Raw genomic sequence first — 17,686 nt, 5'->3', positions numbered from 1 at the left:
CCGACGGCCGTTGGCGCCTTTGCCAAGTGAGAGGCAAACATTTCAAGACATATATTATGGTATTCATCCAAAAAGAATGGCATGTTTAGACAAGTGGGGCCTCATCCAACTTCACTTGCAACCGTCAAGAACATTTTGGAGTTAACTTCTCCTTTAAGGGTGCATGAGCACCACCAACTGGTGTTGTCGTTCCTTTGTAAGGGAACCGATGTGAATTGATGCTGACTGGCCGGACGGCCGGCCGGCCGGCCGCTGAGAAGTGCGCTGTCGCCATCTAGTGGTGGCAGCCTGATGCGCACTCAAATCTCGGAATTTTGGCGTATCTCAGATCAAAAACTTGACTTGAGTGTCAGCTCGTGTCTCCCAAAAACTTGCAAGTCAAGACAGTTATAGCTGAAACCACCACTTGACTGTATTCTTGGGGGATTTGGGTTTTTTGGGTCAAAAGCGGCTACTGATAAATATTAGCGACTTTTCCTGACCTCAGTGAATACTTTTCTGGTGTTTTGGAGACCCTAATGTGATGAATGATTTATGCGCACAAGAATAAAGTAGAGGCGGCATTGTGCGTGTGCCTCAGAGGAGGGGAGGTGAGGGGAGCGGGTTTGATTCCGGCTCCGGCCTTCCTGTACGGAGTCCGCGTGTTTGATTCCGGCTCCGGCCTTCCTGTACGGAGTCCGCGTGTTTGATTCCGGCTCCGGCCTTCCTGTACGGAGTCCGCGTGTTCTCCCAAAAACATGCGCTAGGTAGGGCGCGACAAATTGCCCGTACAATACTTGTTTGTTTGTTGAAGTGCGCCCTGGCGACCGCTTCAGTCCGAATGAGGGGCGTCCATCGTGGAAAAGCAACATTTTCAATCAAATAAGCACACAAAGGCCAAGTTTCTCTGTAAAAGACATTTAATCCCTCATATACTCGGGCAAACAGGAGCGGGTCGGCAGTGGGAGGGGCCTGTGGGCTGGCGGCAGCCAATCAGAGAGCCTAGTGGCCCCGCCCACAGCCTCACCCTTTCCTTCACGGCGTACCTGACAAAGGAAAAACGAGGCCTCTGCTAATTAATTAGTACATTGGAGTGTAAATACGATAACAACGACGACGACGACGAGACACTTTGAGGAGGAGGACGTGGCCCGCTTGGTCGGCGGCTCGGCTCGGCTCATTAAGGGACGGACGGAACCGACCGGTGAGCAACATTAGCGATGATGGCTTTCGGCGCCAAGCTAACACGTCGATGATAGCATTTTCATTCGTCCAATCTGTTTAGGACGCGAGTCGAATGTCAACTTTCAGGCAGGGGCATCCAAAGGGCAACATGCGTTGCAGCTAAGATATCGATGCAGAAAACAAACAAACAAAAAAAAACATCCACGCTTCACGTGACGGTAACTTTGCTCTTCTTTGCTTTTCAGTGTAATCCTTCATTAAGCCTTTATCGCATATAAAAACATTTCACCACTTTTACAGAATGTGGGCGGTGCTGGCGAAGCGTTTGAAAGAGACAAAGGAAAAAAACAAAAAGGCCAAACAGCGTTACGTTACGGTTAGCAAATATCTTACAGCAGTCTGCAATACGACGTTTTTCAATCTTCAGTGTAACAGCGATGCAGCTGTTTTGTTTTGTCAAGCCGATTGTTTGGTCTTATCGCTGAGTTAAAAAAAATCATCATCATCATCATCTTGTGGCAGTATTTTCCAAAGTGATTTTGTAAAGGTGACATTTTATCACATCAGCACTCCAAAAAGTTGCACTTTTGTTCAACGTGCTAACGAGTGTTACGAAAGCACAAATCAACAGTTGTCATCGTTTGGACTTTGTTTCTTTATCTTTTAGAATTGCGAAAAATATGTGGTGGAAAGTCAGGTCAAAATCTCCAAATTACAACGTTTTTGCTCTTGACGTTTGTTTTTATTCGTAACCTTTGTCTACTTTACAAAACATCTGGCAGACACAACTTTTCAAATGAGGCGCTATGTGTAATTGTACAAACAACAACCATTTTGAACATTGACTTTTTTCCTTCATATTTTTCAAAATCCTACCTGGCGGGCCGGGCAGAAATATTTGGACACCGCCAACGTGGGTGAAGCTCGGCTCGCTGCGCAAGAAAAAAAATGGACTATTTCGACTTCTCAGTATGTCGTTGGCGTTTTGCCGCTCGTTTATAGAACATCCGATTTATCGTTATCGCCGACAAAGTACACATTTTGTGAGCTGACGGTTTTTTTTGTTTTCATTTTGCCAGTGCAGGCAAGTTAGTGTCGTTCACAGAAAAAGAATGGAGTTACTATTTTCTTTTGGGGAATTCTGATCAACTCGCTTTTTGGAACTACAGAAGGTTTTTGGACACCCGTGCCTGACGCTTCCACCGATCGACTTCATCATTTTAAGAGCGTCGTTTGCGTTTTTGATTGATTTATTTTTTTTCCCTCCAATTTTTGAACGCATGTAAACATGCGGCGGACAGCATCCAGACTTTGGTTCCAGCTTTCCCAAAAAGTGAGACAGGAAGCGAGCGAACGTGGCGGACAAAGCGCCAACATACGGCAGTGCGCGGTTACATCCATGCGCTCAAAAAGCACGGTTAATATCTATATATATATATATTTACACACAGTTTATACATCCAACACTGGGGGGGTGGCAAAAAACAACTTCAACATGTTATCAACAACCCATGTGCCCTCCTCAACTGGGGCAAAAATGGACACGCAAATCATTGTCAGATTATTTGTGAATACCAAAAGTAAAATCTCGAGCGAAATGGCTTGCTCCTTTTCTCCACTTATTGGTCCCAAACTGGTGTTTTTGGTGAAACCCATGTTCTGTCGAGAACGGTGAAGGAAGGAAGGAAGGAAGGAGAGATTCCCAAGCGACGCTCGCTTGTACATTTTTGCGCAGAGTTTCAAACTGCACTTTCTTTCTGCCAGAGGAGGGCACCCGGGTTGTGTTTTCAAAAAGAGGATAGATATACTGTTGCGTAGCTACACGTGGGTGGGTTAGGTCGGCTCGGGGTTAGGTGGGCTCCAGCGCGGGGGAATAAAAGACGGACGGGCGCCACCAAAACGCCACCATGCGGGAATCCAGCAAGCTAAATGCGGCAGAGGAACGCCGGGTAGGACTAGTAGACCGGACTGTTGCGGATGCCGCAGCACAGGACCATGCTGAAGATCATCTCGAAGATCTGCGCACGTATGCACAAAATGTTGTTAGCGGGGCCTGCCTGAACCCGCCCGCCCGCCCGCACGGCGACGCTTCACTTACCATGATGATGGCGACCACCAGGGCGAAGATGCCGATCAGGTAGATTTTGTCGGAGAACAGCTCGGTGATGCGGTTGTGGCAGCTCTACAAGACCGCCCCCCCAAACAATGAAAGTGACAACATCAGTCCCAAGGAAAAAAATGAAAAAGAAATCAAACAATATGTTGAAAGTTGGACGTTAACTTAAAAAAGGAATGCTTTTAAAATACAACCATGTCAGTCAAAAATCAATAAGAAATACGCTCAGGTGTAAAAAAAAAAAAATGGAAAGCAAAAAACAAAAGTACATTAGCCACATCCCAGCTCAAGAAAAATGGATTTTAAAAATTCACCAGCAAAATGAAAAAGTCTCAAAATGAAAGAAAGAAAGAATAAACAACGGTCCAATTTGTGTAGGGAACTTCAAACACGGAGCAGACTCACGATGGAGGTTCCGGAGCTGGGACAGAGGTCGGTGACGCCCAGGATGTCGGTGAATTGCGTCAGAATGGACGTGCCTTGACCTTTGCCACAGCAGCTCAGCTAAAAAGAAAAAAAAACAAAATCAAGCGGATGTTCCCCCCCCCCCCCTTCTGGGAAAAAAAATACTTCACTCTATCATTGTTCTGTTTTTAGCAAGGCACTTGAACTTGGCTCATTTGACATTTGGGCGTGATGTCATCGCGCCCAAACGTGGCAAGGTTCACATTCGAATGTGACAAATTGAACGTTGTGATACGACGGACGGATGGATCGGCGCTCATGTTCGTACCGTCTCGTGAAAAACTTTGAGCACGGAGGCCGCCGCCTTCTTCTTCTCCGAGTTAGTGGTGATGCTCTGCGTCATGGCTTTGTCGTAGATGGAGTCGTAGAAGTTGATCATCTCCTTGGAAACCTGCTCCACAGTCAAAAAGGCTTGCTCGCATCAGAGCATTGGTGTCAAAGCCGAGGCCAGATACGGCACACCGAATCATTTGATGTGCCCCCGTCATGCAATCTATGCCCCCAAAAAGCTCATGTGGCCTTACGGTGTCTTTGTGCATGAAGCCCCAGATTCCGGCAGCCACTTCGCAGGCAAACAGGATGACCAGGCAGGCAAAGAACTGAACAAGAGCACCACAGCACAGCGTAAACACGGACGCCGCCCGCCGTCCGGCTCTGGTGGCGACTGACTGACTGACTGACCGTTCCCAGCAGGCATTGCGACTCCTGGATGGCGCCGTAGCATCCCAGGAAACCCACCACCATCATCACCGCGCCCACCGCAATCAGAATGTGCACACCTGAAAAGCAATATTTGAGCTGAGACAAGACATGTTTCTCCTAATGAATCCAAATGCTGGCTATTAGCATGATAAGAATTTCAAGGAAGGAATTTGCGGGGCAGTCCGTGGGTTCTCTGCTGACGGACGGGCTGACATTTTCAGCCCTGTCCCTCTCTCAACAAAGAAATCCCAAATGGAACAGGAAGTGACTGAGCGAGCGATGATGATGATGCTTGAAAGCAGACAGGTTTGCCCTTCTCTTGAATCGAATTCAACTCGTACGCGTTGCGATGATGTCACTGCGGTTGGAAGCGGAGGCCGGGCCGCCATCATCATCGTTGTCATTAGCCGGCCTCGTCAGGCGTGTGATTCAATTGCGGCCCGGCATCCCCGCTCCGTCCGCAGAGCCACTCGCGCTAATGCGCATTTCTAAATCAATACCTTGGCCGAAAGCCCGCCCAGCCGGCCGCCATCTTTCATAGCTGCCGTAATTCCATTTCCCTTAAGCGTCCTTTCCTGTCCAGCTTGATTTAATCGCTCGCCCGCCCGCCCGCCTGCCGTCGCCATCATCTACGCCAATCGGCCAAGGCCAGATCTCACGTTGTGTGACAGAGAACTTGGCCCGTGGCTAATTCTGCTAGCTCGTGCTAGAGCAAAGAGCAAAGAGGGAGCCTCGTCGTCAACAAAAAAAGTCTTCAACTTGAGATTGAACCGGCAACGTTGGCAGATAATGTCGGCGCTTGATGTCGCCTCCAGATGTGCTGCGCTAGCCCCAATTAGCTCGACCGCCCGCCCACCATTGTTACAGGACACAATGCGAGAGAGAGAGAGAGGCCTTTGCCTCTGCCACTTTCCGTTTCCTGTCCTGGCCTTTATTTTGAAAACAGATGTTCACGTTTTAGCCTGGTTCATCATTCCTGGATGTGTTTTTGCCGCTCCAAAATAAATAGAACTAGTCCACAGAAAATAGAGTTGGCCAGAGCGTTCCTCCCTTGCTTGCCGGTTGCTATTCCACGCCGCGGGCGGGCGTCTCTTTGTCCTTTTTTTTTTGGAAGGCATCTTTGCTTGACGTTCACTTTGCCTCCCTCCGCCGAAAGCGGGCATCTGTTAACAGGATGCCGTTATCGACACAAACGAGTCACATGACGCGAAAGTTCTGAAATTGGATGGACGGCTAGCATAAGCGCAAGTTTTTGCTTTTCATTGAAGGCTGGCTACAAACCAAATCAATTCAAAGGGGGAGTGAGGTGCTTTCCTTCTTCCTTTGTATCACTCTGCCACAGTTTTGACATCCTCCACGGTTCTAAAGCATATTGACTTTTGTTTTCCTCCCCCGTCGCCACTAACGAGGCGAGCAAAGTGCTCTGAGCGCGTGACCCAATTCTCCCGAGAGGTTGGCCAAAAGCCTCAAAGTGGCGGCTCTGCGCAGGAAATGACAAGAGGAACTTGTGACTCATCAAATGTTGGAGCGGGAGCCGTCTATCTCCTGGACCGCTAACATGGGTACGGACGGACGGACGGACGGACAGACAGACTACTTGGGCGCCGCAGATGTGCCAAGCTTCCACTGTGATCATTTCCAGGCGACGAGGAGGAGGGGCCTTTTGGCTGAAGGGAAGGAAATAGAAGGAGAAAGGGGAAGAAAAAAAAAAAGAAAGAAATCCAGGCGCGAGACAGCGTGACTCGCATGCTAACCACCAGCAGATGGGGAAGAAAGGGAGGAGTGAGGGGGAGGGGTGCGGCCGGTCGGCCAGTGAGGAATTTTTTCCGACACCGACGAGGGAGGCCTTTTCTTCGCTCCTCGGCTTTCCCTAAATGGGCGACGACATCACGGCCGAGGCCTTTTCTCCATCACGAGATGCCACGACAGAAATGGCTGAAAGAAAAGTCCTTCTTTCCACTTTGGAGCCCTCGGGGGGCCTCACGTGTCACAATCACAGCAAGCCACCAAATTCTTGCCGGCCGCGTCCCAGTGGCGCTAACCCTACAACTCGCGGCAGTCAGCGTTGCTAGAAGGGCATCAGGGAGCGCTTGCTTCGTTTGGAATGCCCCAAAGGCTCAAATGGGGTAAACCTGCTCAGACGAGTGAGCAAGCGAGCGAGCGGCCGGCTGTCAAACGGACCCATCGGGCTGGAGCCTCAAAGTCACACTGTGGCTGGCGCCTTTGCCGGCGGCGGGCGGGCCGTTGTGTGAATTTGCCTGGCGCCGGCCGGGCTTGTCGCTGACGGCGGTGGTCAAAAGTTGTGTGAAAGCCGGATGCTTTCAAAGGCTGGCGCTCTGGCCGCCTTTCACGCGAGTGAGCGTGTGGATGTCACGTTTGTCTCCATCAATAGTTGATGTCCATTTGAGGCGGAGTCCGCTGGAGGCGGGGCTTTGCGCCCACGGAGCTGGCTGGCCGGGCCGGGCGTCAAACGCATGTTGCTCTCTTGGCTCCGACCCGCCTGGTCCGTTGAAAAGGCATCCGGGCCTTTTATTGATTGAATTTTCAACATGTCCCTTCTAAAAAAGGATAATGGATCAAAATAGCCATGTCGTCACTCCCCTCAAGAAGTGAAGAAGAGGGAGGAAGACACAAGAAGGGCACCAAGTGTGAGCTCCAGAAATACAATCCAGTCACCAATGATCATACAAAACTATGGATATGCTCTCCTCATATTTCTTTACTTTGGAGCTTTCCCCCTTCAATTGGGTTGTTCTGTTTCTGATCCAGTTCAAGCTTCCTGTAAAGTCAAAATATCGGGGGCATATTTCAAGCAGTTTTCATTTTGAAAGAGTGTGTGAAAGGTGCCAACTGACCACGAGTGTGGGCCTGCTTTATGTTGTGTTGTCTTTGTGAAAGGGGGAAGCAAGAAAGAAAGAAAGGGAGGGAGGGAGGGAGGGAGGGAGGGAGAGAGGACGGACGTACTGATGTAGAAGGTGCCGGGCGCCTGCTGTCCCTCAAAGTTGATCTCCAGCAGGCTGCTGGTCTGCGGGTCGTGACGCAGCCACAGGGCCACGCCCAAAATCACGCAGCCGGCCAGCTGAAAGAAAGTAAAAGTGTAAAGGTGTCTGAAATTTCAACATTCAATGAAGGAGGTGGTGAAAAAGGTTGCATTGTACGTTGTTTTGGGCGGGACGGCCAAACGTGTCGGCCGGCGCTCGTCGGAGCGAAAGCCGCCCGGCAACTGCGGCCGCACGACGACGCCGGTGGCGACCAACGCATGCACGCGCAGCAGAGCAGAGCAGAGACGCACCAGAGGCGGTAAAGGATGGAGCAGAAAGCCACTACGTTTGGTGTTTTCTGCCATTTTTGTTTTTTGAAAAGGGTCCCATGATGGGCCCGAGAAAGCAAAGTTATCATGTAAATTGCACCCAACCCAAAACTTTTGAAGGGCAAATTTTGGATACTTGGCTGTTGCTGTGTGTGCGACTTGCTGGCCTGTCCCTTTCTACTTTTCCAAGTTGGCTTCTTCCGGGAGTTTTGGAAACACCCGAGCGAGCGAGCGAGCGAGCGAGCGAGCGAGAGGCTGGTTTCTTTGCCAAGCGGCACAAAGTCCACGACGCTTGTGGAACACATGCTGATTGCTCCACCATCTGTTGCTCGCACATTCCACAGCGCGGCGGTGGTTGGGAAGGGTGGGGGGGTGGGGGGGGTATAGGAGCGAACGTGCGTGGAAAGGTGGGAAAACACCCCCCGAGACGCCCGAGCTTCGCCAATGGCGAGCCAGCCGCCGCTGGCCAATGGGAGCGCGGCTGCCTCAAACATGACCAAGCTGGGCTGTGTTTCAGGAGAATGCGGGGGGATGGGGTGCGGCCGGCCTCCCGCTTCCCATTCGGATCCCTCCCCTCCCCCTATAGCGAGACCACCTCTTAACCCTCTCTCTCTCTCTCTCTCTCTCTCTCTCTCTCTCTCTGTCTCTCTCTCTGTGTCCACCCGGCCGTGATTTATGGAAACCGGAGCTAATAACGCTAAAAGCTCTAATGTGGGACGGGCATGCAAAGCGTTTTGCGCACGTTTGTAACTTGCAACACAGGCGGGCGAGGCATTTTGCCATCCGAGGCTCCTTAGCGATCAAAAGTTGAAATCGGGAGGGGAAGGAAGGGCGGCCGGACGATGGGTGCTTTTTTTACTAGGGCCTGTTCCAGAGCGGGCTCCCCGCCGGGACGTACCAAACGGAGCCCTAACAATCAAGAAGGAGAAAAGTGCGCCATTTGCTCTCTCCTTTTTTGTTTGCCCGGAAGCACTCAATGGGCAAATGTCAGGAGTGGCCACGGGAAGGGCTGCCCACTTGTTTGCCCCAACCCAACCGAATTTTGGTGAAAATATCGGCTAGTGACGGACAGTAGAGGACGACGGCCCTCGTCGTTCTCAAGGGCCGCGGCAAAGATTGAAAAAGCAACCTTCTTTTAGCCTTCCTAAAACAGACGGAAGGAAGGAAGGAAAAGCAATTCAATTGTAAATCAGTGAGAGACTTGTAGAAAAAAAAAAATTGAACATGCCAGAAACAAATGGGGGCGAGCGATAAATGGAATCTCCTCAAATTTGACCTGAAAGAGTTGAAAGAAACGCAGCAAATGAAATGAAAATGCTGCCCGCCCTTCCTTTTGGCACATGTACGTGCGTTCTGCAATTATTTGGACTTTCATTTCATGTTCTTCTGGCGGCCGTCTCTCTCGTTAATGTTTCACTTTTATGTCCGACATTCAAGGCGGCTGGCTCCTTGCACTCTTGACCAGAGATAAAGACATCCGGCGTCAAGCGCCCGCCCGCCCGCCCGCCGGACCACTTGAGCTTCCCATGTGCGCGCAAAGTGGCCTGCAAAAGCGCCCGGTCATCAGCGACCATTCATTTCCGTTCTTATTACGCATACGTCAATTGGACTTGACACACACAAGTGTGCACACTCACACTTGCACGATTACTCACAAAAACCGTGCTTAATTGCTCACCCAAATCACATGCTCATTGAAAATGAATACATCAAACACACTCACAAATGTTTTCTCTCCCTTTCTTTCTCACACACACACACACACACATGCAGTAACACACAGTGTGGAAAGAAGGACTCACTCTGACTCAGTGGGAAGACCCACAAAATCCCAGTGACGACCAAAGATGACTATTCCAATGTTTTTGTGTGCGTGGGCTCCACTTGGCAACGGAACCACAAGAGCACAAAGTTGTCCCAGTCGGAGGCGTGAGCAAATGAAACAGCCGCACATGCTAGCTCCATCAACTAATACTCGACCTGCTTCAAAGTTGAATGACATTGAGTTCCTCTGCACAGTCATTTGCATTTTTTTCCTTTCCCAGTCGTTTTGGGGAGTTTTTCCTTGCCCTCCCTCTTGGGAGTTAAGATCAGGGGATGTTGAGGAAAAATGGTCAATTTTGAAGCCCTTTGACACTTGTCTGTGATTTAAGGCTATTGAAATAAACTGGACTTTGGTGTGAGCATCAATCCAATTTCTCGACTCGCATACAAAATGTTTCAACATCTAACATCGTGGGCGTGGCCAGACGTGTGTGGCTGCGGCGGCGGCGGCTTCGTTTTGTGTGATGCCAAGGCTAGAACCGAATAACGAGAATACGCACACACACATTGTCTCGCAATCAAACACACCCACTTCACATATAATAAAACAAAGTCACGCACGCACGCACGCACGCGCACGCAGCACCACACAAGTCGCACTCGTTCACGCTGACAGACAGAAAATTGGCGCGGCAGATGGAAACCACCAATTGATAAACACACAGAGAAAGACAAGACTCGCGCAGTCGGGCGGGCGGACGCGCGCGCGCGTGATCACAAACCGTCGACCAAACGATGACTCGGAGTGCAACATTTGAAATGTGCTAAATGGCGTCCACGCAGAATTTGAGAATCAGGCTAAAGCAAAGTCTCGCGCCCCCTCGACAACGGAACCTATGTTTCGCTTTGAGGGGCTGACTCCACGCGCTTGTGGTGTGGCGGATTTGACGTGCATGCGCTGGCCGGCCGTCTGGCCGCCCGCCCGGCCGGAGCCTCGCAAGCTCCGTTGGGCCTTGAAGCGAACGACTCGACGCGGGTCGAGCGCCCGTAGAAGAAAAAGAAAAACAGGGTGCTCGGGTGGGGCACAACGAGGCCATTAAAAAGAGGGGGGGGGGGGGAAGACACGCGGGCACGCACGCACACAACATGGTTGAAGCGCTCACCCAGAAGATGAAGTTGCAGAAGAAGAGCAGGTACTTGATGCATTTGGTGCAGCCCTCGACGCCCATGCTGACAGAGATTTGGCGGACGACTTGACTTAACGGGACGGCAACGAAACGAAACGAACGGCTCCACACTCCAAGAAGAAGACAACACCCAACGCGAGGAGCTTCCCCCGAGACCCCGTCCTCCTCCTCCTCCGTTAGTCCCCTGGACCCTCCCACCAGACCCTCCCCCCCCCCCGCTTCCCTCCCCTCCCCTCCCACCAATCCAAGGGCTGCGACGCCAGGCTGTTTCGCGGCCCGCCTCTTCCAATCAAATCGCTCGTGGGTGACGTCTCTTCCGCCCATTTCGGCTTCACGTCTCGAGTTCTCGCGATTGTATTCGTTTTCTGTGCTGTATAAATTGTCACCTGGGGTTGCGTAGATCTTCTCATGACTGTTCATGGACGTGTTTAAAGGCTCAATGGGCCATGTGGAACGCGCGACACACACTGCGCTGACTACAATTCCCAGACTGCACCGCGATAGGTGCTCGCGCCTCCAACACACGCACGCACGCACGCGCAGCCAAAGTAGCGCGCAATATTTTGGCCCGTTTCAACACATTGAATCGTTTGATGTCACTTAGGGCCACGTTATTCCCATTTATGGATGTATTTTGAGCCCACATTTGTTGATACTGTGGCAGAAGCGCGTGTTTAATCTCTCAATGAAGTGTGAGTCAAGCCCAAGCGAACGAACAAAGCGACAAAAACAAAGAAGTGACGAATGAACCCGCCCCCGATTGCCGTCCCGCCTGCTGGGCGAGAGCTCGGTCCTGCCCGGTCCGACTACGATTCCCATCATGCACTGCCTAGCTATTGCCTCTCAAAGATCAGCGTTTTGATCTCTTCAAATGCATATAGGCAATTTCCATACGGTTGAAATTGTTATCCGGAGTCTCCCGATCCATCCACAATGAGTCTTCGCGTAATTCGTCCCCCCCCCCCACAAAAAAAAAATGACGCTTACGTCACAAGTGCCACAGTGTTGCAACAGTCTGTCGCGGAGACCCAAGAAAAAGTGAGCTCCCAGAATGCACCTTTTTCTCGCACTTCCGCTCGACGCAGAGCGGTGCATCGTCGTATGTCTCTCACAAAATGCGCCCGCTTTGAATGCTGCTGCTGCTGCTGATGATGATTGTGTTGGTGCAATTGCGCCATGTGGAATGGTCCCACAGAGTCCCACAGAGCACGCTGCGGTGCACGCTGCAAAAGTGCACGAATCGAGCGAGTGTGATCCCGGGCAAACTGTTCCAAAGGTGACCGACCCGGACTGCCTTCTAGGCGGTACTAGGCGCCGCCGATGTTGTCGTCGGCCAGAAGCAATTCCTCTGGAGCCGTGGTTCTTAACCTGGGTTCGGTGAGTTGGTCTCAGGGGTTCGACAGAGCCCCCACTGAGGAGGTCCGAACAAACCTGTTTTATCGTGTAGCTTCTGATTTGCCAGTATGTAATGTGTTGCGAGTTCATGCATTGTGTTGGTTTTGTTCTTTGAACAAGGTGATGTTCATGCACAGCTCATTTTGTGCATTAGTAAAAACATCTATGTCTTGAATTAAAAAAAAAAAAAAAAAAAAAACACTTTGGTGAAGGTGCATATGAAACTCGTGGGGTTCGGTACCCCCAACAAGGTTAAGAACCACTGCTCTGGTGGGGAGGGAGGGAAGGAAGGAAGGGGGGCGAGAGAGCGAGAAAGCGAGCGAACGAGCGAGCCTTTTTGGCAGCAAGCAGCGTGTTGGCGTTTTGTCAAAAACTGCCACGGTCGCCTTTTGTCTTAGCGCCAACAAAACTGGCTGTCATGTATTTTGTTGTGAAAAACCTGCGTTTGGTTTTGATTATTTTTTTTTTTTTGCTTGTTAAAATCAAGACAGTTACCAAAATGAATCTAAAGCGGTCCAAAATGTTGGGGCTGCTCAAAAGTGGGCTCGTCACACCTGTCAATTCGGCAAAGGCGCTCTTAATAACAAGCATTTGCGCAAGTGGCTCTTGATACCAGCTTCATTTTATGTTTCAAACATGACAACATTGACGCTTGCGGAACAAACCACAAATGGCGTCATTAGCTCTTTTTCATCAGCAGAGAATAGCGTTGACCTTTTTCAGAAAATTGCCTTTTTCCCTTTTACAAACTTAAGAGCATTTTGGAGACACAAATCATGAGTGCGTTCATTCAACCAAGACTTCATTTCATGTTGATGAAACGTCTCCGGCTGGCCTTAGCACAAGCTCGCTCACGCGTCACAGGGCGGCTGCGGCGGCGACGACGGCGGCGGCGACGGCGGCGGGCGGCGCTGCGCTGCGCTGCGCCTGCCCAGCCTGTTGAGGGCGTCGTCCACCACGTCCAGCTCGTGGCGCAGATCTCGGAGCAGCGTTTGGATGCTGCCGCTGTCTTTCAGCACGGCCACGCTCTGCGTGTACGCGTCGTAGCGCACCGAGAAGGGCCGGCGGATGCGCTTGGCAAACTCCCTGCGAGCGAGCGAGCGAGCGGTTGCAAAAAGGGTCACCATTTTACAAGGTTCAAGTAACTTGGGTGCTTAGCCGGAGATTTTGGTTGTTGTTCTTAAGTTTGAAGTGCCAATCTTACGACAATGTTCTTTTGAAATATGTTTAAAGTAGGAAGTCTTATTTACACATTTCGCGGACTCAACGTATTTTCTTTTTTCTTTCCCCGACCTCATTTTGCTCTTGGCGTCGTCGAAGGTTTCGGTGACGAAGTAGACGTTCTGGAAGGCGGTGATGACGCATTCCTCGTCGCACGTCAGCCGAGGATCGAAGGGACGCACCTCGGCCTCGCCCGACAGCGCGTGCTCGCCGCAAAGGACGCACACGCACAAAATTACAAACACGAGCAAAACAAACAAACAAACAGACAAACAAACAAAAACGTCCTTCTGAATTCAGACACCCACGTTTTGGGTTTGGCCGCTAAGGGGCAGCAACATCGCAAAATGGAATGCAAACTAATTCAAAAGTGCACTGATGGCCAACTGTCAATTGAATGGCAAGCTAACAATAATAATTCAAGTGACTGAATTCAAGTGATTCAGTCTTGAAAATTACAATTGCCATGATTAAAAACAAAACAAAAAAGGCAACAAACTAAGAATCACACGGGCCAAAACAATGTACAAAACTAATTGCGTATCAATCCAAACCAATGAATGAAAAACAAATCGCTGACAATTACGTTTAAAAATGGGAAAAGGTTTGCAAAGCGGAAAGTAGGCGGCGGCCTGGGCGCTACCTTGAGCTCGCCCACGGACGAGAGCAGGCCAGCCCCGTAGGCGCGAAGTCGTCCGTCCTGCTTGCACAGTCCGAACTCCACCGTGAAGAAGTAGCACTGAAGCAAAGAGGTTGAGAAAGAGCCGCGCAGCGCAGCGCCGCGCCTCGTTAGGGTCGCTCGCTCGCTCGCTCGCTCACCGTGGCCAGTTTGCGCACGGCGTCGTCGTCGGCCCCCAGCGACGCTAAGCCCATCTCCTGCGAGAACTGCGCGAAGCTGGGCTCGGCCAGCAGCGGCACGTGGCCCAGCAGCTCGTGGCATGTGTCCCTGCGCCGGGCGGGCGGCCGGGCGGGCGCGCGGCCAGGCGGTCAGGCGGTCAGGCGGCCGACGCCAGCCACAAAAACAAAAAAAGCACATGGTGATAGCGTAGCATTTAGAAAGACGTCAGCAACAACGAGCTGTTGTGCCCAAAACCTCAAGGAGGCTTTTGCGTCCCGGACGAAGCCAACTTGCTTCTTTACGCAAGACAATGAAGAGTCTCATAGTGAGATGGTTCATAGTCTGGGATTAGTCTCATGTATGTTTTTTTTTTTTTTTTTTTTACATGTTAGTGCCCAATAGAGCCACCGTGTTTTTTCAGACCATTTCGTCTTCAGTGACCAGAATGAAAAGGTTTTTCAGAGGCAATTTAGTCATCAACTAGCCCATCGAGGCCCGGGGGCCAGATACGGCGGCCCACCAAATGATTTTATGTGGCCCGCAAAGACAAATTGTGCATCGACTACAAATTGTTTTCACTTTCAAAAATAGAGAGATTGCTAGCAACTTTTGTTAGCATTCCTCTTTTTCAAATTTCGAAACACTTTGTACTAGTCTCTGATCTCAAAACTAGCTATTCATCAATACACTCTGATAGATGATATACGACGTTGACGGTTACAATGGCCCTCCGAGGGAAACGACGTCTACCATGCGGCCCGCCACAAAAACGTCACTAGCCTAACCATGAATTGTGTAAAAGTCAAAGCCCATTTGCAGATTTTGACTCAAGTCACGTCGTTTTGTATACATCAAAGATGATGAAGACATGGTCAATGTTTGAGCCAAAGCAAATTTGAAGCAAAGGTCCACGTTTGTGCAAGCACACATGGAACGGGATGGAAATAAAGGGCTCACGCACTGAGCGCTTTTGTGCGCTGCCTTTGGACTTACGGTTCGGGTGTGTAAAAGGGGTCTGAGCTGTGCCGGACGTACTGAGTGCAGTGGAAGACGCGGAAGGCCAAACCTGCCCAGGGCAGGGAGATTTGCGTCAACGGGGCATCAAAGAGGTGCCGTATCTAAAAGGCTTGAAAAAGTCTCAACCTGCCAGGAAGTCTCGGGGAGACAAGTAGCCCCACACTGGACGGATGCTGAAACCAGAGCGCTCTACACACGCACACGCACACGCACACACGCACACACACAATATCTGTCTTCAATACTCCCAAAAATGTGAACGCCAAATTGCCTGTAATGTTAACAAAATCAAACAAAGGTCTACTCCAATTGTTTTCCATCTTTACACATGACAGACCTGCGTCAGCAGCCCGTTTGCTTTTACGACGGACTAACTTGTCTCTGATGATATGAAAAGGTGCACGTTAGACATTTTAAAAGTGTGTGTGTGTGTGTGTGTGTGTGTGTGCGTGAAAATGGACAAAACATGCATGTTAGGCTCCCAATTGATGTTGCTTACTTGACAAAAATGTGCTAAAAAGTCTGTTGTGTACAACTTCCAGGCAAACCCATCTTTGACATGTCGAGCCGAAGACTCGTTTTGGTCTCATTTTTGCGCTCGGGGCACCTTTGAGGAAGCGCGAGACGTCCTCCAGCTGGGGGATGTTGTCCTCCTTGTAGTTGCAGTGTTGGACCAGCAGGGGAAGGTTGTTGAGAAACTCCTTGCAGGCGTGGCTGGGGTAAAGTTTGTTGAGCTCCCGGAAGACTCGAGCCCAGGTCTGGACCTCCTCCGCCGTGTAGTCCACACGGGGGATCTGCTCACCGCTGCGAACCATGAGCGACAGCGCTTTAAAAAACAACACAAAGAAGGAGAAGGAGGAAAAAAAAGAGGTAGCAACTTACTGTTTGTAGCCGCGAGCCAAATCGGCAAAGTAGTTCCTTCGTTTGCGGTAAACGCTGTCCTTGAATCCCTACAAAGAGACCGACCACATTTGCCTTCTGCCTTGATGGATTTGCCTCGTCGGCTTTGTGACTTTGGCCGGAACAAACCGGATGGTCGGCGTCCAAGTCGGAGCCGTACATCAGGACCTGCTTGCAGAGATCCAGATCGGAAATCTTCTCGGGGAACCAGGGAACTGCCCGCCCCACTGAAACAAATGCATCTGGTGTGTGTGTGTGTGTGGGGGGGGGGTTTGGAAACATTATCGGTTTTGATGGAAAGAGGAGCTCGTCTATGATGATGATGATGATGAACTTGCACTTCTCATTGATGGATGCAAAAAAGTGTACGTTAGCGTTTTCTGCTTTGAGGCGCTTGAAAAACACATTTTGTCTGATGTTTATAAAACAACGCTGGAGTGGTGCGAGGCTTGAGTCCAACCAATCAATCAACCAATCAATCAACCAATCAATCAATCAATCAATCAATCAATCAATCAACATACGTATGGCCGTTTGGGTGTACGATCCGCACGGGCCTACCATCCGCAGTCCGGTCTCGGTCCTCGGCATGGCGTTGGCTCTCTGGCATGATCTCCACCGCGTCGGCGTGCTGGGCCAGAAGCTGCGTCAGTTCTCTGAGCTGATGGTGATCGCTGTCGCAGTCCACGAAGATCTCAAAGTCGGAATTTCTGCGCTTGGACTTGCGCGACTCGATGTGAACCAGATTGACGTGCTTTTCCTGCCATCCCACGTCAAAGGCTCAAGCGAAAGAAAGCAACTGGACGGCCGGCCGCGTCTCCGAGGGCGGGCGGCTTTACCTGGAAAGTCCCGAGAGCCCTGACCAGACCGCCCACTTCGTTCTTCAGGGAGAAGAGGATGGTGGCGCCGGCCTTAGCGGCCGTCTTGCCGGAGACGCTTCCGGAAGCCGCGGCCATCTGCGGACGGAAAACGTAAGCCCGTGCGTTGCGCAAACACCGGGCCGGACTGGACCACGCTCTAGTCACATCTATGACAAGGAACACCACCCGAATTCAAAATGAATCCTACATAATACGGAGTAGAGGAAAGGTGTTTCCAAAACCCAAATGTTTACGGTTCTTATTTTGATGAACGGAGGGCCACGTGCGGGCCGCCGACCCCCGCTTGCCTGTTTGCCATCTGGCGGAACGTTCGTTCTTCTGTCCATCCGGAGGAGGGAGAGCTTTGGCACCGAAGCGGCAAAGAGCGCAATTGTCGGGAAGCCGCCAATTTGCGGCTGCAAACGTGAAAACCAAAACATGACGACTAAAAGGCCCGTTCTTAGCTCCAAACAATAATGCTCATTTATGCGCTGGTGATGACAATCGTGCGAGCTTTGGTTTTGCTGCTTTAAATAAATCTGCTTGACTTTTGAAATAATGGTGAAAACCCGCCAAATAAGCTCGAACGCTGTTGCTCACACAGCAATCGAACGTTTGCGCTACTTACAGTCTATTTGGAGTCCCGCTCGGAAGACGTTTGAAGATGGGCTCGCTTTGGCTTCCTCGCGTCCACGCAGCCTCTTGGGAATGATCGACAACGCTTCTGACGCTCTTGTCATAAGACCT

The 17,686-nt window shown here is 50.8% G+C and overlaps 2 protein-coding genes across 3 annotated transcripts; both read right to left on the bottom strand.

Annotated features, from left to right (window-relative positions):
• Positions 1–881: 881 nt before the first annotated feature.
• Positions 882–10,889, bottom strand: LOC125967012 (CD81 antigen). Of its 2 annotated transcripts, XM_049717675.2 has the most exons (8): positions 10,685–10,889; positions 7,412–7,526; positions 4,427–4,524; positions 4,270–4,344; positions 4,014–4,136; positions 3,686–3,784; positions 3,263–3,346; positions 882–3,182 (listed from the first exon to the last, which is right to left on the bottom strand). In XM_049717675.2, the coding sequence occupies exons 1-8, from the start codon at positions 10,748–10,750 to the stop codon at positions 3,120–3,122; spliced, it is 723 nt and encodes a 240-aa protein (XP_049573632.1). In that variant the 5' UTR covers positions 10,751–10,889; the 3' UTR covers positions 882–3,119. The 2 variants fall into 2 exon arrangements, with proteins under 2 accessions (XP_049573632.1, XP_049573631.1); XM_049717674.2 differs by lacking the exon at positions 7,412–7,526 and having other exon boundaries at positions 10,685–10,869.
• A 1,818-nt stretch (positions 10,890–12,707) lies between these two features.
• LOC125966836 (tryptophan 5-hydroxylase 1) lies at positions 12,708–16,129 on the bottom strand (the record flags this gene model as incomplete). Its single annotated transcript, XM_049717312.1, has 8 exons — positions 12,708–13,189; positions 13,397–13,530; positions 13,968–14,063; positions 14,144–14,270; positions 15,156–15,228; positions 15,306–15,368; positions 15,787–15,983; positions 16,062–16,129. Coding segments are annotated over 8 exons (993 nt in total), but the record flags the coding sequence as incomplete, so codon positions are not given.
• Between the last annotated feature and the right edge of the window lie 1,557 nt (positions 16,130–17,686).

The sequence above is a fragment of the Syngnathus scovelli genome, chromosome 4 (assembly GCF_024217435.2).
Source record: "Syngnathus scovelli strain Florida chromosome 4, RoL_Ssco_1.2, whole genome shotgun sequence".
In the NCBI taxonomy this organism is placed as follows: domain Eukaryota; kingdom Metazoa; phylum Chordata; class Actinopteri; order Syngnathiformes; family Syngnathidae; genus Syngnathus; species Syngnathus scovelli.
This window is presented reverse-complemented; position numbering and strand designations above follow the sequence as displayed.